The sequence below is a fragment of the Balaenoptera musculus genome, chromosome 10, assembly GCF_009873245.2.
Source record: "Balaenoptera musculus isolate JJ_BM4_2016_0621 chromosome 10, mBalMus1.pri.v3, whole genome shotgun sequence".
NCBI lineage: Eukaryota > Metazoa > Chordata > Mammalia > Artiodactyla > Balaenopteridae > Balaenoptera > Balaenoptera musculus.
The window spans coordinates 87,604,716-87,627,814 of NC_045794.1; the positions used below are offsets into that span (position 1 = coordinate 87,604,716).

A 23,099-nucleotide genomic window follows, 5' to 3' on the forward strand; every position below is an offset into this window, starting at 1 on the left:
TTGTGCATTTTCTTCTACCAGAATCCTCAGAAATATGTATGGAAATGGCTTCTAAGGGTGTGAGACCAAGGAGAAGCAGTGTATGCTGAGACTGAATTTATTGATATTGTTGTATTTAACAGAGATTTCAGATCTAATTTAGGTGCATAGCTAGGACTCTTAACAGTTTAGTCAACTTGGTTGATGAAACTAAACAGAAGGAACTTATGCTCTCACCAGGGGAGCAGTATGTCAGAACTTTTCTGGTGTGATGGAGAGGAAGGAATCCAAAGGCTTGAAGAGAGAGGAAAGCTGGTGTGACTTTCTCAAGTGTGAGCTGCTCCCCACTGCAGAGGAGACCCCCTTCCCTAGGAGACTGAGCAAATTGAGAAACACATAGTGAAGGGAGTATCCAAGATGATTGTCCTCTATAACATGGCTATGATAGTTGGGAGATGCTGCCCTTGAGATGGGTTCTTTGTTTCCTTGGGTGTGACGGGATCCCAGAGAAGCAGAGGCCAAGAACTGAACCACCTAAGACAAGGTGGGCACACTCGCCATAACAGACAGCAGGGATGAAGAGGCAGAATGTTTCATCCTGGAAGGAATCTTGATGAGAGCTAGTTGATCACAATCTCCCTAGGGATAGATGAGAAGGATGGCCATCTAAGGGTTCATTTTCTCCCTCTGTATATTTTATAAGAGGAAGACTTCTGGTCTGTGAGCCAGAAAGCTAAGCTGAGTCATCACAATGGAAAGGCATAGCCTCTTAACCCAGTTTCCAGACCCAAGTCAGACTCAGAGTAATTAAGGCCACATTCCCTTGAGGGAATTTTAAACACGGCCACATGTATGTATGGTAGGTATTCTTTCATGTCTTCCCCAAAGGATTTGTGTTCATTTACTAGAGCAACTGTGTCCAGAACAAAAGGAAGTACCTGGACCTTTTAGAGATTTCTAGGCACTGGCTCTGAGTTGCTGTTAACACCTGAGGACCCAAAATGCCACTATGGGCGATCAGTCCATGTGTGGGCTTATAGTGGTCAGGTAAAAACTGGAATTTTGGCTAACCTAAAAATTGCAGTGAGTCCAGTAGTCTGCAGATCCCATACTCTGGTTATTTCCTCAGTTTTGAGTTCATAATCAGAGTAGATGTATTTGGCAACTGGAAGAATCTCCACATTGGCTCTCTGACCTGTGAAGGAAGGGCTATCTTGGTAGGAAGGGTCAAGTAGAAGTCTATGGGATTTCCCTTCTATACCAGAATAATATACAAAAAGGAATACTGCATTCCTGGTGGAGTTGCAGAAATTGGTGCCCTCACCAAAGACTTGAAAAAATGAAGACGCTTCTCATGTCTTCTTTTAACTTGCCTCTTTGGCCCATGTGGAAGGCAGATTTATTTTAGAGAGTGATTTTGGATTCTTGTAAACTTGATGAAATGGTGGTTCCAATTTCAGCTGCTGTTCAAGGTGTGGTATCTTTATTGAAAACACTCAACATAGCCCCTAGCTCCTGTTATGCAACCTTTGGCGAGTACTTTACCTCTGAACCGGTTTGCGAGGATAACAGAAGCAGTTTGCTTTTACCTGGCAAGGCCAACAGTATACCATCACAGTCTTGCCGTTCATCCTCTATTCTGCAGTATCTTGATGTTACTGATGTCCCACAGCACGTCATACTGGTCCAATACACTGATGACATAGTAATTGGGCCTGATAAACAGGAAATAACAGGTACTTTAAATGCTTTAGTGAGACACGTTCAATCCAGGCCTGGGAGATAAACCCCACTCTTGCTACCAAGTCATGTGTCAGTTCGTGTCCAGTCAGGGTAAAGGAAACCACATTAAATATTTCAGCAGAGAGAAATTACTATTAGGAATTGGTTAAACAGGTCATGGAGGATTGAGGATGTAAGAAAGGAAGACTGAGATCGTAGGGAGAGTTATAACAGGAAGTGGCTACCGTTCCTAGGGCAGGAGTGACAAAGGAAGGAAGTTGGGGTTATTGGAATCTAGGAGCTGGAAGAGGAGCGGTTCTCTGGGGCTGGGACGCTGCCTTCTGGGGAGAGGGCACTGCCAGCCTGGCGTAATCACAGCTGAATGCTGTAATCCAGCAGTAACCACAGCTGGGGGCCACATAGTAGCCACTGCCCACCCACTTGAGCTGTAGTGACCAGAAAAGGAGGGTTAACAGGGCCTGTCCTGGAAACTGGAACCAGCTGCTGGGGTGCTGTAGGCTGGAGCAGTACGCAGAGCTGGAAAGAGCAGCCCTTTCCCCTCTTTTTGCATTTTATGTCTCTTGAGCATCCCATTTGGTAGAACCTCACAGGGAGCCGGGTGGCAAAGGGGGATGTTTCTCAGAGTCCTCGCCCCTGCGTTGCAGAACGTGGGCAGGGCGAGTCCAGCACAGCTTCCCTGGCCGGAGCAGGTTTTGTCCTGATAGGCCACGCAGTTGCTTCCAGTTGTCGACCCCTTGGTAATTTGTGCTCGTTTTCCTTCCCCTTATTGACATCAGCCTGCATGGTGGTGAAATTGGGACCGGAGCCGGGGAAGCGGGGAGGGAAACTGGTGAAAGTTACCTTTCACTTTTTGTTTTTAGGTGATTTGATTGATGGTATCTGGTCCCTTCCCTCCTATAACCCCGTGTTTTGGTTCCCTTGGTAGAAGCCTTATTCTCAAGGTTTCTTCCCTATTTATGGTAGATTCAGGGGTGTTCTCGTCCCTGAATCCCTTCATTCACACTTCCCATTTTCAGTGCCTCTGCCTGTAGGCACCTGGGCATTGACTCCTGCACTGGGCTTCAGAACTATTATTTAGAAGTGGATCGCTACACTAGGAGATTTCTCCTGGTTGAGGTATGTCCACTTGCTTCTTGTCTAAAGGAGCAAGAGTACGGGTAGGCCGAGTTTGTGGAGATATCTGGACCAATTAACTCCCGAGCAGTGCGGTCTGGCCTGTTCCAGCTCCTCTACTGTGAATCGGCCTCCTTTTCACTTTGTCGTCTCCAGCATGGACTAATGCAATCTTCAGTCTCTGTTTTCTAAGGGAAGACTCCAGGGTGAAGTCATCTCATTCTTTGTCTTTAGTACCAGCAGAAAATAGGGCCATGATGTCCGTGACCGAGGGCCCTCTAGACTCTGTCAGCGGCTGCTGTTCTCGCCAAGGCGGAGTCCGTGTGGCCTTCTGTCCTGCGCTTCCTCCCCACTTCCTTCCCTGCTTTAGGAACAAATCTTGTGATCCGTCAGCAGTCACAGCTGCAGGCTGCACAATAGCCACTGCCCTTCCACTAAAGCTGTAGTGACCAGAAAAGAAAAATAATCAAGTCCCTCATGAAAAACAGTGGCTCATCCAAGGGCTCCGTGGTGGGGGGGGGGGGTGATCTGGCCCGAGCGCAATTCCTAGCCCGATGCTCTGGATTGGCAGGGTCGAAGGAGGACCACAGGCTATTTTCATTACTTTAGAAACTGAACGGAAATCTACAACGAGGCTGCACAGGCTCTACATTAGCAAAATATAAGATTTATTTGCCTTGGATTCACATTACACAAACACCCTGTGGGAACCATCCCATGCACATCAGAGGCTCCCTTTGGCACTTGTATGTCTAAGAAAATTATCAGCAAGTGAGATAGTAAGGCCAGTTGATAACAAAATCTTTCAAAATATGTTTCGTGAGGTGAAACAAGTACAGTGATTCTTTAAAGTGGTGTACAGGTGGGGCAGCCCAGGTGTTTGGACAGCCAGGCCATTATTCAAAACTTGAAAATCTCCCCAGGGGTTAGAATCCTAAAGACTGAAGCTTCTTGCTAAGTTGCTTAGCTGTCAGATAAATTTATCACCCCAGTTTTGAACTGTCCCGAGATAATGTCCACTTTTTATCGACAAGAAACACCCTTTCAAGAGAAGTTGGTCCCCACACCAGAAGGTATATTTTTTGGATGCCCATCTGGAATCACTAGTAATCATGAGACAATTTTGCCAGCTTTTCAGGGCCTGTGGCTTAACATCTCTGGGCCTTCCTTTTACCAGGACTCTTTATTGCTGCTTGATGAACCATTTCTTCTTCGAATGCTACAGCCTGTTCAGTCGGGGCAGGACCACATCACCCTGGCTGGGAGGATGCTGTCTTCCTGGACAGGACAGGGCAGCACTTGGCTCTCAGGCAGCTAAACACAGTGGCTTGGACCTCTCTGTCCGCAAGGAGGTTTGGTTTAGACCAACCGCGGTTTTCTGATTTCACCTCAATTTGAAACTGGTTGTCCAGATGAATAGAGTCTAATGTAACTGCTGATCTGGAGAGGTTTTCTATTGGGATAAAAATGATTTATGTAGCCATTCAACAAGTTCTGCAAAGATTGATTGTCCCTGGCAGCATAGAGGTTTAGGTCTAATGCTATTGAAACATTGACTAAGACTCTTCTGCCATCTTGTTTCCCTCTTACAAGTGGGATGGTAAAAATCAGAGAGATCCAGCTTGGGAGATGGGGGTATTTCTCTGATACAAATTAGCATGGGCTCACAGTTTATGAAGCAGGAGCTAGAATCACACAACCTTGGTTTTGAATTCTGGCTCTATTACCTGACCTTGTAACCTTGGTCATGCTGCTCCACCTTTCAGAGCCTCAGTGTTTCATCTTTAAATGTGGCTAATACCCATCTTGCAGGATTGTGATGAGGATTAAAGGAAACAGTAGAATCCTACAAGCAAAGTGCCTGGTGCAGTTACACAAGCAGGTTGTGAGACAGGGGTGAGGCTCAAAGCTTTTGCAAGAGTGGTACAGAGACAGTGCCCACTCTAGGGGAAACCAACATGTTGGTTTGTCACTGGAAGTGTTTTTGACTTTCACATCTTCCTATTTGAGAGGCAGAGTGGTGAATTAGAATGTGGAGCATGTTTTTCATGTCAGATAGATGGGGTTTCAATGTTGGTCTTGCATATTTGTTAATTACCTGGCTCTCTGAACCTATTTCCTCAGTTGTAAACTCTCAGAACGGTTGAGAGGAGTAGCACTGATGCATGTGAAGTGTCTGGCACTGTACCTGACACACAGGAAGGACTCAGTGATGATGCAGTTTTTACCCATGTAGTCTTTAGTCTCCAGTCTTCGTATCGTAGAATAATTGTTTGTGGAAGGAACGGAGCATGTAGACAAAGACAGGCATTATAACTCACTTAAAGGTTTAAAAGAACGGACATCTGAAAAGTCCTTATAAATGGTATTTTTAAAGATTTAGTAATATCTCTGAAGTTTAATTTGTTATCCAATAAATATGTCAGCCACATTATCATTTCCTGCAAATTAGATGCGTAGGATTGTTGATTAATTTTATCAAGGAGAACACAGTTGGGTTTTAGGGCATTGAATAATTTATGAGAGATAATAGATTAAAAATAATTCACTATTGTTTTACATTTAGGGAAGTTAAATATATTTTAAAACACTGAATAAATCCTTAAGCTGGATTAGGCAAAAGGGGAAAGATTTAAAATACACAGATATGTCATTGGATATGAAAAGAATATCTGTGACAAAAAATGAGACATTGTATATGTCCAAATCTGCCAGTTACAGCTTCACAAACAATTTCATTATAATGTTGGCCATTCAGAACCAGAGTAAACAGTTCTGATAATCTTGAATGAGTTTGTCACCATCATTTTTTCTAGTATCTGTACTAACGGGTTATAAATCCATTTTAATTAAAACTGGTAAACAGCACCTGAAAGTGTTATACCACTTCAATAAGCATAGCACCAGTTTTAATACAATATGACTTTGACACCTTTGAATTAAAAAACGATCCAACTTTAGCAAGAGATAAATGAAGTTGATAATTAAAAGTAGGTTATGGGCTCAATTTGGACAAATTAGATTGCAGGGTGGTTTTTGCCCTCTATTGGAGTATTTTCTGTGTGCATGGCCAGTGTTTAACAGATAATTTCCAAATCTCCACTTCCTTTCTCTATAGATTTCGGATTTACGGGCTGTTGCAATGAAGCAAAATCTCATGTACATATATACATTCACAGCTTTTAAATGTGTGAAACCATGATATGACAATCCCTGCAATTAAAATATTCAGTGAAGCTGTTTAGATGTTTTCAGTCTGCTTTCTTCTTAACTGAAGCCCCTTATAATTACATGTTGAGTTCAGCGAGATACATTTGAGTCTTTTTTTTTTTTCTTTCAGAAAAATAACTAATGTATGCTAGCTAGTACTTGAAGGTAAGCTTCCTGATCCTCCTAAAAATATGCCAAGGAATTCTAGTAGAATATGGAGTCCTCTTATTCAAGGAAAGAGACTGCATTTTAAAGTAGTGATTCCCTCTAGAAATTTCTTTTGAACATTTCCCTCTTCTGTTTGCAGTAGATCATGTATAAAACGGCTGTTTTTTTAGATAAAAGAAAGTTAAATTGACTTTAACTCTTTTTGCACTAAGGAAATCTTTCATACCTAGAATTGTGCTGCTGAACTGGCATAAGAGACACAAACTCATAGTGTGTTAGGACTAGAAGGGACCTTGGGCGTCATCTGGTCGACCCCGTTATTTTACAGATGAGATACAGGCCAGCAACTTGCCCACAGCCTGTCACACAGGGAGCGGTGGCACAGCCAGACAAGAACCCAGGCTTCCTGACACCCAATTTATGTGCTCTTTCCAGTCTTGGCTGCCCTCAGGTTTTTTGTTTTTTTTTGTTTTTTGTCCCTTGAATGAGTGTTTTCTGTTTTTTTTTAATTAAACATTTTTTAATTGAAGTATAGTTGATTTACAGTGTTGTGCCTATCTCTGCTGTACAGCAAAGTGACTCAGTTATACACATATGGACATTCTTTTCTTTATATTCTTTTCCATTATGGTTACCTCAGTTTTTGATTTTGTTCAGCAATTGGACTTGTTGGCATTTGATGGATTTGCGCTTTTTGGTAAGTAGAAAACTGCCAATTTCTTAGTGTATAAATGATTGAGGTGAAGAGAGAATCCTGTGTTACAGAAATACTTGATGGAAGAACTTGAAATAAACAAAATTGGCTTTAACTCATCAGTTCCTCTTTTCTCAGAGCCAAAAATGACGTCTCTGACTGTGTAACCAAACGGCTCATAGCAAATGTTTTTGACCTTTTAGAACAGAAGAATCAATAACAGAAGATGACAAGAGGAGGTATGTTTGGTGTTGAAGCTACCTTTAATTTGAATAACTTTGGTCCCACCTCATGGATTTAATTTAACATGAATTAATTTAACTCATGCATTTAATCGACCACTGTAGCACATTGCCAGTAATACAGATTCCACCAGGAAAACTTTTGGCACAGAGAATACAGGGAGGAGCATGCAGTGTGATAAATATCTTGCCCAGGGACCATAATCTTTGCTTCTTCCAAACAAGCTTGGTTTGTCCTGTGCACACGGCTTGTGCTAGTTTCCATCTTCTGGCCTTTGGATGTGCTGGTCTCTCAAATTGGATGACATCTCTTCCTTCCTTCCGCCTTCTCCGTCCTTCCATCCTCTGATTAGCAGCACTCCACTCTCATTACTCCTTATCTCTCTCTCTTCCTCCTCACTTTATATCTACCTAGAGGTAAAGTGTTTTTGTGTGTCCATAGCACCTCATACCACATTGACCACTCTGAATTCTTGATAAATGTTGACTGATTAACTGTAACATGTCACGCTACTGATATTTATTACTCTACTAAATTCTAAAAATCCCAACTTCTCTTCTTTCTCATTGCAAGTAAAATATCTAAAAATTCTACTACACAGCTTTCTTTTTTTTATATATTGCTTCTTTTTTTAACATAGAAAAACAATGATCTCTCCAAGGACAATAATATTCTGAATTCTACTTTTGAAAAGTCATGAGTTATTTTAATAATTCTATAATTGTTTGAAGGGCCCCATGCTCTCATCATTTTCTGCAAATGTTTAGTAACCATGTAGTTTGGTCTGATTTTTCTATCTCTGCTTCTTTTCATCAAGAAACTATGGAGGGGTGTATGTTGGTCTACCATCTGAAGCTGTCAATATGGTGTCCAATCAAACAAAGACTGTGCGAAAAAGTAAGTAGAACCATGTGATGTTTACTCTGTCTACATGTTTATTTCTTTGTTTTGTGAAAAAAGTATGAAATGCATATTTCAGCTTGCCTGACTCACCCTACATATTACTGACTTGCAGTGAACTGTGTATAAGAGCCATAGCTGGGACTTCCCTGGTGGTCCAGTGGTTAAGACTCCGTGCTTCCACTGCAGGGGGCGTAGGTTTGATCCCTGGTCGGGGAACTAAGATTCCGCATGCCGCTCGGAGCGGCCTTAAAAAAAAAACCCAGAAAAACCATATCTGCTCATTGTAATCATTTGTTGACATTGCCACCCACATGATGACAGTAATTCCAGAGCAAAAGTTACCTTCTGTTCCTGGTTATTCTCCGTGGAGATTTTAAATTTCTTGTTAATTTCAGTGATGATCAGTGTGAAAATGAAAGCAAACATTTCAGTAAGTTTATGGAGTTTTTGTAGAACATAAAGGTACATTCCTATAATATATTATAAATGTGACTGATAAGTAGTCTGGTGATTAGAAGAAAATTAACTGTCTTTTGTATAATGATGTGAAGTGGAGGCTCCTTTTTCTGAGTTTTAGTAGTTAGTAATTGCAGGGCTAATGAGGTTCTTTTGATAATAGGCACGATTGCAGCCTTGTAGATAGCTTCTTGCTTAAGTAAATTTTTTTTAAAATTTATTTTTATTTATATTATTTATTTTTGGCTGTGTTGGGTCCTCGTTGCTGCGCACGGGCTTTCTCTAGTTGCGGCGAGTGGGGGCCACTCTTCATTGCGGTGCTCGGGCTTCTCGTTGCGGTGGCTTCTCTTGTTGTGGAGCATGGGCTCTAGGTGCATGGACTTCAGTAGTTGTGGCACATTGGCTCAGTAGTTGTGGCTCTTGGGCTCTAGAGCACAGGCTCAGTAGTTGTGGCACATGGGCTTGGTTGCTCCGTGGCATGTGGGATCTTCCTGAACCAGGGCTCGAACCTGTGTCCCCTGCATTGGCAGGCGGATTCCTAACCCCTCCGCCACCAGGGAAGTCCCTTAAGTAAATTTTTAAGTGTGGCTCGTGGTGAAGAATGCTGATTTACTAATCACTGTACAGTTGTCTGATAATGTGGTTTTAAAGAACTATTAATATGTACACATACAATTATATATATGTAATATTTGATTTAATTTGTACACAAGCCTTTATTATTTCTTAACATACTATGGTTATTTGTTCCTCATTGGTTTTTCTCTACTCGGTGATTTAGACTAGCAAATACATATATGTCACAACTATTTATAGTTTTGTAGGAAACTAGAATATATTCTTTATAACTGAACATTTAACTTTTCTTAATTTTCTCTTTTTTAAGATTAGAAGAAAGTAATATCATGACAATAATCAAGAGGTACTGTATATTTTTCTAAATAATTCTATATATTTAGCCTGGATGAATGAACTGTAGATATTAATGCTCTATATTTCTAAGAAATCTCGAACTTGAGTATGAGGAGGGGTCTCATCTTGTGGTTAAATCTATGGAATCCAATATATTTTATTGTAAAGAGGTCTTTAATGATTAGATCAATTTTCTTTGCAGTTACTTTTTTTTCATTAATAATTTTTCGAATGTAACTTAATTCATTTAATAAGAACAAGCTGTTTGCCTAGACTACCAGGGTTTCACTCTTCATTGCCAAAGTCTTTGAGGAGCTAGGACCTTGGAAGTGACAGACAAGGAGAGACTAGAGAGGTTTGGAATTAGATTAGGATCAATATTAAATGTTTGGCAATAGTCAGGGGTAGTTGATATACAGAGAGAAGATGTACCAGTACCAAAACTCCAGTAGAGATCGGCAATCATCAGTGTGCAAAAATGCAGTTTTTCAGGAAGGAATAGTAAAATCATAGACCAGGTTTAAAAGATGAAGCACTGTGGACCTGGTGAAGAGCTTGGAGTTAAAATTATAAGACAAACAAGAACAAGGACAGAAGAAAAATAGCTTTCATTTATTAACTACTGTCTGGGTACTAGTCTCTAAAAGATACTGAGCAGCATTTCCATTGAGGAAGAGAGTTTCTGTTTACCTGGACCAACATGCATGCAATACTTAGATCCCCACTGTCTTTCAGTCTTGCTGAATGACATCCCACCTCTTTTGAACATCCAGTGATCAGGAATGCTCTGTCGCCTGAGATAGCCCATTCTCTTTTGGGAGTCAAACAACCCTGGATTTGAATTCAGGCTCTTTCACTTACTAGCTGGGCAAGTTTCTTCCCCCGATGCTTATTGAAGGGTTCTTGTTAGGACTAAATGTGAAGTAAATGGTAGCTTCTGCTATAATTGTCATTGTCATCATCACCATCAATATCATCATCACTGTACCATCATCCTTTTTTGTAACCAGAATCCAGCCATTGGTAGATCAGAAGCAAGACTGATTTGATATTGAACCAGCTTCTGGCTGAGGACCAGTACTGATGCTGGTGTCTGGGATGGGATGGGTTGCAGAATAAGCTCACAGGTGGAGACCAATAAGCTTTCCTACTGGAGAAGAAGGACATGGAAGCTGTAACTGGTTTCTTCTGGACAAGAAATACAACAATATTGGGCAGCTGCTTCTTCAAAGACCCTCTCATCAAGGCTACAGCATTATGGAGCATTATTCCCTAGTGCCCATAACCACATTAAGGTGTTGAGCTTCTCTTTAGGAACTTGCTGGAGATTTTCTATTTCTAGTATTTTTAACAGAGTTCTAACTCTCATGTAGATTTCTAAGTTCCCTGCCAGTTTTCCCTGATGCAACAGTAGTTTTATTATTTGCATCAAATAGAAAAGATAATCTAGTTGAAAGTAAGCATATATTAGTGTTTACCCTCCTGAAAACAGGGTGTATTTCAAAAAGCATCTGAATAGAGTGGGAAGAAGTGCTGTGTAGATAGATATCTGGAGACTCGGTAGCTCTGCTGTTAACACAGGACCTTAGATGAATCCCTTACCTTCTCCCAGCTTCACCCAGTTTCAGTTTTTACATGACAGAGTTAGACAAGATGATTGTCCAGCTTTGTATATGGATCTAAAATTTCCTGATAACAGTTGAGCACTATTGCTGGTTAGTCAGCCCGCATGACATTAGACAGCTAGGTAGAATATTTCCCTACTGCTCATGGCTATCAATGTAAAAATAAAAACTATTTTATTGCCATCCCTCTCTCTTCTCAATTTCCGCCATTCTTTACCTCTGTTGCTAAACAATCCATTTGCCTCTTTTGAATTATCTGAAAAGTTTTCTAAGTTGATAGGCTGTCCATTTACTCAATTGCTAAGCATCCATTGTGGTACTTATCTGGATGCATGGCATCTGAGCTTAAATTATCGGGCAGAAACCCCGATGAGAGGAGACATTTTATGGAAAAGATTGGAGACACTTTTTTTTTTTGACCTAACATATAAAACCTCTCTAGAAATAAAGCCACCGAACTCACTCAGTGACCCAACTTCAAAGTTGACTTGGTTACTTTTTGAAGCAAATTGAGGAATGATTTCAGAATCGAAGTTACTTATATCACGATACAGATGTGTAGTTTCTTCTCTAGGTGACCCAAGGGTGAAAGTTACGCCCATTTAGGTATACGGAGTGCTGCCAGCGCAGTGATGCTTGTCCAATGCCAGTGGATGGGCTCGCTGCATCAGATCCCCTGGGGGAGCTCGAGGTGAAGTGGGTGGCTCGCCCCTCTTCCCAAGAGGGTCTGACCAAACAAGGAAGGGACAGATTGTGGCTGGGCAGTTGGTATCTTTGTGCTGTTGCCGTGTAGCTTGGTTCAGGCATCCTCCTGTTGTATTTTGGTTCTAAGTTTAGAAGTCTCTCTCTCCACCTGACTTTGTCTCTTCATGTAAGTGTCATCAGTGCTTCACACTGTGCTGGCCACGTGTTCAGTCTCAAATCAATACTGGACGGATGTTGAACGTGTGTTTTACTGAAAAGAAAATCAGTAAATAATTTGCAGGCTTAACGCTGATATGTTTTCATCTAAGTGGCGCCTTTTCACGCTTGTTAACTCTTTTCCCTTTTTTGTTTGCTGCCGTCATAGCCTCCTCATCAAGATCTGGATGGAATTTTTGCTTCGTGGGATTTTGTAACGTGCACAGACATTTCCAAGGAAATTCTAAGCATTCGCCGCCCCCCCCCCAGCCCCAAATTCTTAGTTTATAGTTAAAACCATGGGTACATATTGAATGTTGTGGTACTAGAAAGGAATTGGTTAAACAACACACGTATATGGAACTATATTTGGTCCACCTGCGGGGAAGGCAAGCTTACAAAGGGTTCTTGCCCAGCTGGCTGCTGTGCCCCAGCTGCGTTCTCACCCTGGCCATCCCCACAGCTCATGAAGATCATGTCTTTTCACTGATACTTTTTTGATAGTTTTTATATAGCAAAATCCTTCATCTATTTATAACTTACAATAATAAGGCACTATCGATGAATTACCCAAAGTAATATATTTGTCTGTTATCTTTCACTATTTCTACTTCATGTTAATGTTTAGCTGTAAAATTGTTAAATTGATTCTTACTGTTATCTCTTTCCTTTTTTACTATTTGGTTTTCAGCTTTATTTAAATATCAGAGGAGTTTCTTTATTGGGAGCAATGTACTACATGGCAATACTTAAACTGTTGAGATTTGCATGCCGTATGTACATTTTGATTAATTTCCTATTTTCTTTAGTCAAAGGCTTATGTAACCACAAATACTTAATAGCCATTGATTCTCCCATTCTACCTGTGTGTGATCAGAACATCTCATCATGTTAATTCTACACTGTTTTCAAGGACTTGTCACTGATGGTTAGTCGGATATTTGGAAAGTTCTTAATTTGATAGTGATCATGTGTATCCACTTAGTACTGAAATGTAAATCACTCAATTTACCAGTGTATTTCAACAATTAAAACATTTTTATCCCTCTTTACCTGGATTTCTTCATTATTTTTCAAAAGAACACTTTCAAATAAGTCACACATTGTGATATATAGATATAATAAATCAGTATAAAAATAATAATGTATAAATAGATTACTATGAAAAACTAAAATTTTTCACAAGAAGGAAAGCATTATCTTATATATTTGGTCCATACAACTATCATAGGGACATCAAATTTTTTTTTTTATATCTTTACTGGAGTATAATCGCTTTACAATGTTGTGTTAGTTTCTGCTGTACAACAAAGTGAATCAGCTATATGTAAACGTATATCCCCATATCCCCTCCCTCTTGAGCCTCCTTCCCATCCTCCCTATCCCAACCCTCTAGAGGGACATCCAATTGATCTGAAAAATAAAGCTGGAGATTAGAGTCACCGAGAAATGATTACGATACACCTACTCCTGTCCCATATCCACGTGTCCATAATGGAATTTAGGTGAAGCATCAGCAGTTTATCCCATTAGAGATAACAGATTAACTTTTTGAAAACTTTTAATTTTGAAATAACTTTAGATTTACAGAGGAGTGTAAGGATGGTACAGAGAGTTCCTATATGCCCTTCATTTTTAAAAAATTAATTTTTATTGGAGTTTAGTTGATTTACAATGTTGTTGTGTTAGTTTCTGCTGTACAGCAAAGTGAATCAGTTATACATATACATATATATCCACTTGTTTTTAGATTCTATTCCCATATAGGTCATTACAGAGTATTGAGTAGAGTTCCCTGTGCTGTACAGCAGGTTCTTATTAGTTATCTATTTTATATATAGTCGTGTGTATATGTCAACCCCAATTTCCCAATTTATCCCTCTCTCTTCTTCCCCCGTGGTATCCATAAGTTTGTTTTCTACGTCTGTGACTCTATTTCTGTTTTGTAAATAGGTTCATTTTTTGTAAATAGGTTCATTTTTGTTTGTAAATAGGTACCATTTTTTTTTAGATTCCACATATAAGCAATGTCATATGATATTTGTCCTTCTTTGTCTTTCTATGTCTGACCAGCTTCCCCTAATGTTAAATAACATCTTACAAAACATAGCACATTTGTCAGAACTGAGAAATTGAACTTTGGTACAATGCTATAAACTAAATTGCAGCCTCTCATTGGATTCGATTAGTTTTTCTATTAATGTCCTTTTTCTCTTCCAGGATCCAACCCAGGATCGCACTGCATTCTGCTGCATTTAGTCATCCTGTCTCCTGAGTCTCCTCTTCCTGGCATTTTTCTCAGTCTTTCTTTGTTTTTCACCAAGAGGTGAAGTGCCCCCCTCATCACATCATATCATAATATCTCATGATTTCAACATAACTTGTTGTTGGTGATATTAACCACGATCACTTGGATAGGGGTGTCTGTCAGGTTTTTCCACTGTAAGGTTTCTTGTTTACTGTTTCCATCCTCTGTTCCTTATAAGTGAATCATAAGTTTAGACCACACTCAAAGGAGAGGGGAATTAAGCTCAACCTCCTGGAAGAAAGAGTATCAAGAAATTTCTGGAATTTGTCTTTTTTTTTAAAAAATTTACTATCTTAGCCGTTTTTAAAAATATTTATTTACTTATTTTTGGCTGCGTTGGGTCTTTGTTGCTGCACGCGGGCTTTCTCTAGTTGTGGCGAGTGGGAGCTACTCTTCGTTGCACGGGCTTCTCATTGCGGTGGCTTCTCTTGTTGCGGAGCATGGGCTCTAGGCGAGCGGGCTTCAGTAGTTGTGGCACACGGGCTCAATAGTTGTGGCTTGCGGGCTCTAGGGCGCAGGCTCCGTAGTTGTGGCGCACGGGCTTAGTTGCTCTGTGTCATGTGGGATCGTCCCGGACCAGGGCTCGAACCCGTGTCCCCTGCATTGGCAGGCGGATTCTTAACCACTGTGCCACCAGGGAAGTCCCTGGAATTTGTTAAAAGCATTTTTTATATGTGTGTGTGTGCGTATGTGTGCGCACGCTTATATATATAAGCATTATATATTATGTATATAATGAAATATTATTCAGTCATAAAAAAGAATGAAAATCTTGCCATTTGTGACAACATGGATGGACTTAGAGGATATTATGCTAAATGAAATAAGTCAGACAAAGAAAGACAAATACTGTATGATTTCGCTTATATGTGGAATCTAAAAAACAAAACAAATGAACAAGCATAACAAAACAGAAACAGAGTCATAGACATAAACAGCTGTTTGCCAGAGGGGAGGGGGTGGGGGGAGGAGTGAAATCGCTGAAGGAGATTAAGAAGTACAAACTTCCAGTTACAAAAACAGGAGTCACGGGGATGAAATGTACATTGTGGGGAATATAGTCAATAATAATGTAGCATCTTTGTACGGTGACAGATGGTAACTAGACTCGTGATCATTTCGAAATGTATAGAAATATCAAGTCACTATGTTGTGCACCTGGAATTAACAAAATGTTGTAGGTCAGTTATACTTCAAAGCAAGAGGGAAAGGGGAAAACCCAAGCACCACAGTAATTATTAATTATTTTGGGGGAGATACTTTGAGACTCTGCACATGTCCTGTTTCTCCTTAAAGATTTGTCCACTAATTTTAGCATTCACCTTTGGACCTTGCCTGTAGCATATACTGTGGTGTTCCAATGCTGATTTTCTACTTCCCTTGTTCCTTTACATGTGTTACTTGGAATTCTTCTCTAAGGAATATTTGTCTTATCTCCCCAATTTACTTTTTATTCAATCATTTATTTATATCCATATGGACTCAGATATTAATTTCTTTAGGTTATAATCCAACACTATAGTCATTATTTTATTGCTCAAATTGTTCAAGCTTTGCCCATTGGTAGTTTTTTCATGTTGGTTCTTGACAAACCCCATCCTTTTTTTCTTCTTAGGTTGACTTTTAATAGCAAGCAGAATAAAAATCCAATTCAAAAGTTAGTTAAAACGCATTCCTAAAACTTCATCAAATTTTATTATAAATGAATAGTGTTTTCCATATTATGACAAGTCTTACCATTTTCCTTCAACTAGACATCATTTAAATTTAGAACCTCGTGATTCTTACCAGTTAATAATACTTACCACCCACTTACCTATGTCTTAAGGTTAATGATTATAATTTTTATTAAGTATTACAAAGATTTTGAGTGAAAGTCTTAGAAAAGAATAATTACTAACATTAGGAGCTTTCAAAAGAAAAGTGAGAGATTGGAGAAGCCTTTAAAATGCCTGAAATTTGGGCTTCCCTGGTGGCGCAGTGGTTGGGGGTCTGCCTGCCAGTGCAGGGGACACGGGTTCGAGCCCTGGTCTGGGAGGGTCCCACATGCCGCGGAGCAGCTGGGCCCGTGAGCCACAACTACTGAGCCTGTGCGTCTGGAGCCTGTGCTCCGCAACAAGAGAGGCCACGACAGTGAGAGGCCCGCGCACCGCGATGAAGAGTGGCCCCCGCTCGCCGCAACTGGAGAAAGCCCTCGCACAGAAACGAAGACCCAACACAGCCAAAAATAAATAAATAAATTTATTTAAAAAAAAAAGCCTGAAATTTAAGAGTTAATAGCTTTTCAAACTATATTCTTGTTCTTTGTAAGATTGTTATTGAAATGTATGTGTACTGGAGAGATGAGTTTCAGAGAATTTCTGATTAATAAAATTGTTTGTTTTGATTAGAAAAGGTTTTCTTAAGAAATCTAAATCAGGAGACATTTATTCCTAGACTTGGTTAAAGGAGACTGCTAGAATTTAGTTTTGGAAGAACTGTTTCAGTCTCTGGAATGTAGAAATCTGGTTTTGGCAAGTACAACTAACTTCTGGGATTTTATGGAAAAGTGGCTGGCTTGATGAAGTGAGTTCTCAAAAGTGATCTGGACTAGGCTTTGGGGAGAGGAACAGAATGATAGAAGGGGCTAAGTTAGTACAACTGGGAAGTTATCTCTCTGGGCTTTTGAATTGGGAAGAGCTTGAAGAGGAGGAGAAAACAGGTTCCATTTTGCAAATGGGAGCTTTATGTAGTCATGTTATATCTATGCCCAAAGTTGTGAAGAATTTCAGCAGGGAAAAGTTATGTAAGGAACTCATTCCCAGGAAGATAGTTTACATTTTCTTACATTTCATTTTACATTTTCTTTACATTACTTTTACTTAATGCACATGATAAATCCCAGCAGTACAAAATGATGTGCTTTTCCATAGATTGGGTTCTGATACCCCATTCTGATTTTTAGTTGTTTATCGATCGTCACCACTTGAGTTCTTGCTGTGCCCCACTTGGGGCACACTAGTTACCAAGGGTACTGCTGGAAGACCCACCCCCTGCATTCGGGGCTCTTTATTATTTATTTATTTTTATTTATTTATTTTTTTAAATAAATTTATTTATTTAATTTATTTTTGGTTGCGTTGGGTCTTCGTTGCTGTGCGCGGGCTTTCTCTAGTTGCAGCGAGCGGGGGCCACTCTTTGTCGAGGTGCGCAGGCTTCTCATTGTGGTGGCTTCTCTTGTTGTGGAGCAAGGGCTCTAGGCACGTGGGCTCAGTAGTTGTGGCTCACGGGCTCTAGAGCGCAGCCTCAGTAGTTGCGGCACATGGGCTTAGTTGCTCCATGGCATGTGGGATCTTCCCAGACCAGGGCTCGACCCTGTGTCCCCTGCATTGGCAGGCGGATTCCTGACCACTGCGCCACCAGGGAAGCCCTGCCTTCCTTTTTTTAGTGATTCCTCTGAGAGGGAATGCAAGAAACTAAATCTGAGGGGGAAAACTGCTTTCATAATCTCAAGTGTAAACCACGAATAGGCTTTTCTGATAAAAGTTAAAGCCTGAAGAGATAAGAAAGGCAAGCATGTATTCCTTTAAACATTTCAATTAATTTGCAAAAATATTCAGCAACTATGCACATATTGTTTGTATACTTAAAATGCAACAATTTTCATGCTTCGAATATTTTTTTCCTGAGTGTTTTACGGATATTTTGTTCTACTAGACGATTCAAAAGTAAGACTTACACACATAATACACATAACAGGAATTCTCCGCATGATTAGCATTGTGGACTCTCCTAACAGTGTCAAACAATGAGAAGCCAAACATGATCACATCCATATCATAAGGAGAGCCTGGAGAATCACCTATGTCTTTGTTTTCTGCTCAGTGCTTCTGATAAGTTCAGCAGACGTACAGCCATGACTTGTTTCCAAACATCCAGACCCCCTCACTGGCTCACCACAATTACACGAGTGCTAAGTTCTAAGTATTCACAGAAAGACTGCAGGTGTCGCTTTACTCCTCTCTGGTCCCTTTACCAAACCCCTACATCACTTATGACATTACTTGTTAATATTCTGCAATCCAAAATGAAAAATGCAGGTACACAAGTTTGCTAAATTTCACTTAACCAAATAAATTTAAAAATAGATAAAATAACTTAAATTCCTGCAACACAAAACTTGGTTTTCATATTCATTTGAACATTTTAGAATTACTCAAACACAAGAATTGAAAATGTGTGTGCTATTTGGAAGAGAACTACTGAATTTATTCTCCAGAAGAAAAAGCAGACCTGAAGCATCACATTACTGGAACACCTGAAACATGTTGACAAGTTCTTATCTTCTAAACTTCAACGAAAGCTGCTTGCACAAACTATTTAAAGAATATCTGCCCCTAATAAACAAGCCAGATATCTGATGTATTAAGGAAGTCAGAAGCTGAGTCACTTCATTTCTTTCTGTTGCCTCCAGTTGCTAGAATACTGGCAATTCGCATAAATATGTTTAATGTATCCATGTAGATTCCCAGCATCGAATTGATGGGATCATACTTTTGAACTCCATACACTGGTACTACTTCTGCACGCTTGATTACTTTCTGTGTATCATACAGAAGAAACATGCTGAAAAGAACTAATCCACCATAAATTGCCACTGAGTACAGAGTGGCCCCAGCCACAGTGGTAGGTGGAAGAAACATAGATCCTAGTGAGGAAACAAAGACGACACCCAGGCCCACGCCCAGGGGTGCTCCCATGTTCAAAAACTTCTCACTGGGTGCGCACATGGCCACAGTGGAGAGGCCTCCCACAACACCAGCCGTGTACCATGCAGCTCTGATGAGAAGAGGCCCCCCTAATATTGTCAGAGGAGCCACCACTGCACCCATCACACCAGAATGTAGTAACCAAGCAAGATGCTTTCGGCCTGGGCTCTGGTCATATGATATAGACTGGACCAGCATTCCAGCTCCAATCATGGCTGCAAAGGTTGCACCAATTGTCACCCAAGAGCCTCTCATCATGAAGTTCATGAGGGCAGGAGTTCTGCTCACTGCCAGGGCAGACAAAGCTGTTATGCCGATACTTCCTGCTAAGTACATATAGGTGGTATGAATTCTATCCTTCACATACTGAGGCCAAATTATGGCTTTTTCAATAGCTCCAATCTCATTAGACATTCCCAAGCCATAGTAGCACAAAGCTCCAAGACCAACAGCAGCCCCTCCAGCAATAAACCATCTTCCCATCTGATCAATTTTAAATATTTTTTCCAATGATGGTTCCAAAGCTGCCTCCTTGAGTTCTTGGCTAGTTTTCCCACGTCGAATTCCAATTCTTGTCTTGGTGGCATATTCCCTGCTGGGTGGTAAGAGCCACTGATTTTTCGTGATGGAATTCTTCACAACAGGGGAGGCCTTGGTGAGCGCTGGGTGGAAAACCCTGGAAGGTAGTGTCCGGAGACACACAAGTCTTGCGGCCAGCATGGTGGTGCACCAGGTTTACCAAGCAGATCTGAAATGCTCAGTCCCTGGTCAACCCAAGCGCGCAGTTCCCCTTCCGGGCCGGCGAGCAACGACCACCAGCTCTCGCGCCCTCCGCTCACCTCTCTCGGGGCTCTTTAGAATAGTGGGGTTACACTGGTTAACCTGTAATAAACACAGAGCAACGCCCAGGGGACCATGATGACTTTGGGAGCACAGCGTAGGGGCACCTATGTCAGACTCATGGCTTAGGAAAGACTACCCAGAGAGCAGTCCCCTGCAGAGCCACAAGGGGGAGCACCAGGTAGCCAACTATAGGCAGGAGAAGAAGAAAAGTTTGGGCAGAGAACCATAGGTGCAAAGACGCAGAGCCCTGAGGACCCTCAGCGTGGTCGGGGAACTGCTGGGTGTTCAACCTGGGTGGGTGGGAGGAGGTGGGAATGGGGTGGGAGAGGTGGGCAAGGTGAGCTGCGGGGAGCATCATGGGCCGTGCTGGAGCTTCTCCTGAAGCCTGTGCGAAACCACTGTGGAGAGAAGCAACTGTGAGGTTTACCTGCTGGGTCCCCCCATTCACCTGTCACCTGGGGGCCATCAGAAGGCTTTGTCTTATGGTCTCTTCCAACTCCTGGTTTGTGAGTCTCTCTCTGTAGGAAGCATGACCAATATTTGCAGTTCTGTTTTGTGAAGGTGGGCCTTTCCCATTTAATCCATAATACAAAAGACTTGGAGTTTTCAGACACAGCGCAATTTGTAGAAACGTTTGTTAGACAAACAATGAGGTCCATCTCCTGTACGAGACACTCCTTCCAGACTGGAGAGGTGGCTGGCTGTTTAATCTAATGCATAGAAACCAACACAGAGAGTCAAGGAAAATGAAGAAACAGAAGTGTATATTCCAAACAAAACATTCCATTAGGAAGGTCAGAAACATTCCATAGGGCAGGGCCATGCCTATCCTAGCACCAGGTATAACCAGGTGCTTAGTAATTGGGTTTTTGATAATGTTGAAGCCATCCTATTTCTTCACATTGCTCTCGCACTTCTCTCTCCACTAAAGCAATCCCTTAAATGAAGACAAACTTCTTTCCCCACCAGTAGAGTCTGTAACACTTAGATAATGTAGCACTCGATTACCTATTTTGCTTATCCCCTAAATATTTAATAGCAAAGTACTGCAGACTTCCTAGAATGCAGGTGCCTTGTATATTCTTTTCCATTCTTCTTAGAATTGGGTCCCAGGAACGTACTATGAAGAAATGGCCTGAAATGGTGTGAAAGCAAGATAATTTGTGACTCTCAGACAGGGACAGACTGTGGTGTCTTCTCTAGAGCAGTAGTATCTTTGGAACAGATTTAAGGCCTTTGGTAAATCATTTGGCTTTTCTGTGCCTTGGAAATTTTCAATGAATGGTATAAAATCTATTCTAATTTTCCTCTAGGATTATCAGCAGAATTAATTAATTCATTGATTCATTCATCAAACTATTATTTTCTGAGTGTCTACTCTAGACCTGGCATTGTTTTAGGCATTGGAGATGCAGTGGTGAACAAATCAGACAAAGGTCCCTGATATCATGTGTTTTAGGTTTTACAGAGGGGAGATGCACTAAGTGAATAAATATATATGTAGTTGTCAGAGTAATAAGTTCTATGGGGAAAACTAAACCAGATAAGAGGGAATAGAGAGCTAGTTGGGAAGGTGGGTATTGCAATTTTAATCTTAAATAGGACAATCAGGGAATTACTCACCGAAAAGATGACATTTGAAGGCAAAGAAATGACGGAGAAGTAACTACCCGTGTGGGTTCCAGCAGAAGGACATTTTAAGGAGAATTGGCAAGTTAAAATGCCCCATGCAAAAGTGTGTCTGGAATATTTGAAGAAGAGTAAAGAACTCAGTGTGGCTGGAAAAGGATGGCAAATAGGAGAGTCATAGTAGAGGTTAGAGGGCTGCTGGGAAGGGGGATTTTGGAGGAAGATCAAGACTATTACAGACCATTCGCTTTTTTTTTTTTTTTAAATTATTTATTTATTTATTTATTTATTTATTTATTTTTGGCTGTGTTGGGTCTTCGTTTCTGTGCGAGGGCTTTCTCTAGTTGCGGCAAGCGGGGGCCACTCTTCATCGCGGTGCGCGGGCCTCTGACTATCGCGGCCTCTCTTGTTACGGGGCACAGGCTCCAGACGCGCAGGCTCAGTAGTTGTGGCTCACGGGCCCAGTTGCTCCGTGGCATGTGGGATCTTCCCAGACCAGGGCTCGAACCCGTGTCTCCTGCATTGGCAGGCAGATTCTCAACCACTGCGCCACCAGGGAAGCCCACCATTCGCTTTTTAATTTTTTAAAATGTATTTTAAAATAAAATTTGTATATATTTATGGTGTTCAACATGATTTGATATACACAGTGAAATGATTACTACTGTCAAACTAACACATTATCTCCCATACATTTTTTTGTGTGTGATGAGATCCCTTGAAATCTACTTTCTTAACGTATTTCAGGTATTCAATACATTATTATTAACTATAGTCATCATGCTGTACATGAGATGTCCAGACTTATTTATCCTCCATAATGGCAACTTTTTACCCTTTAACCAACATCTCCCCATTTCCCCCACTCTCCCAGACCCTGGTACCCACTGTTCTACTCTCTGTTTTTATGAGTTCATTTTTTTTTTTTTTTTTTAAGATTCCACTTACAAGTGAGATCAGACAGCATTTCTCTTTGGTTTATTTTACTTAGCATAATGTCCTCCAGGTTCATCTATGTTGTTGCAAATGGCAGGATTTCCTTCTTTTTTATGGCTGAGTAGTATTCCATTGTATATGTACACCACGTTTCTTTATCCATTCCTCCATCAACAGACACCGAGATTGTTTCCATGTCTTGACTATTGTGAATAATACTGCAGTAAATATGGGGGTGCAGATACCTCTTTGAGCTAGTGATTTCATTTCTTTTAGCTATATACCCAGAAGGAGAATTGCTGGATCCTATGGTAGTTCTATTTTTAATTTTTTGAGGAACTCTTTACTGTTTTCCATAGTGACTGCACCAATTTACATTCCCATCAACAGAGTACAAGGATTTCCTTTTCCCCACATCCTCTCCAGGACTTACTGTTTGTCTTTTTGATGATGGCCATTCTAACAGGTGTGAGGTGATACTTCATTGTGGTTTTGATTTACATTTTTCTGATGATGAGTCACGTTGAACACTTTTCACGTACTTTGTATGTCTCCTTTTGTATGTCTCCTTTTGAGAAATGTCTATTCAGGTTCTTTGCCCATTTTTTAATTGGGTTATTTGTTTTCTTGCTCTTGAGTTGAGTTTATATTTTTTGGATTTTAACCCCTTATCAGAAAGATATATGGTT

At 40.8% G+C, this 23,099-nt stretch overlaps 1 protein-coding gene and 1 long non-coding RNA gene across 2 annotated transcripts in view; one reads left to right on the top strand and one right to left on the bottom strand.

The window, feature by feature from the left end:
* Positions 1-12,981, top strand: part of LOC118902303 — a 38,633-nt gene extending 25,652 nt beyond the window's left edge. The window contains exons 3-6 of the long non-coding RNA XR_005021544.1: positions 7,111-7,146; positions 7,968-8,047; positions 9,396-9,431; positions 12,116-12,981. This is a non-coding gene — a long non-coding RNA (uncharacterized LOC118902303). The remainder of the gene's footprint in view (positions 1-7,110; positions 7,147-7,967; positions 8,048-9,395; positions 9,432-12,115) is intronic.
* A 5,499-nt stretch (positions 12,982-18,480) lies between these two features.
* Positions 18,481-19,839, bottom strand: LOC118902676 (growth hormone-inducible transmembrane protein). The gene has a single exon (XM_036867292.1). It carries the CDS (start codon positions 19,720-19,722, stop codon positions 18,685-18,687), a length of 1,038 nt encoding a protein of 345 aa, XP_036723187.1. The 5' UTR covers positions 19,723-19,839; the 3' UTR covers positions 18,481-18,684.
* Between the last annotated feature and the right edge of the window lie 3,260 nt (positions 19,840-23,099).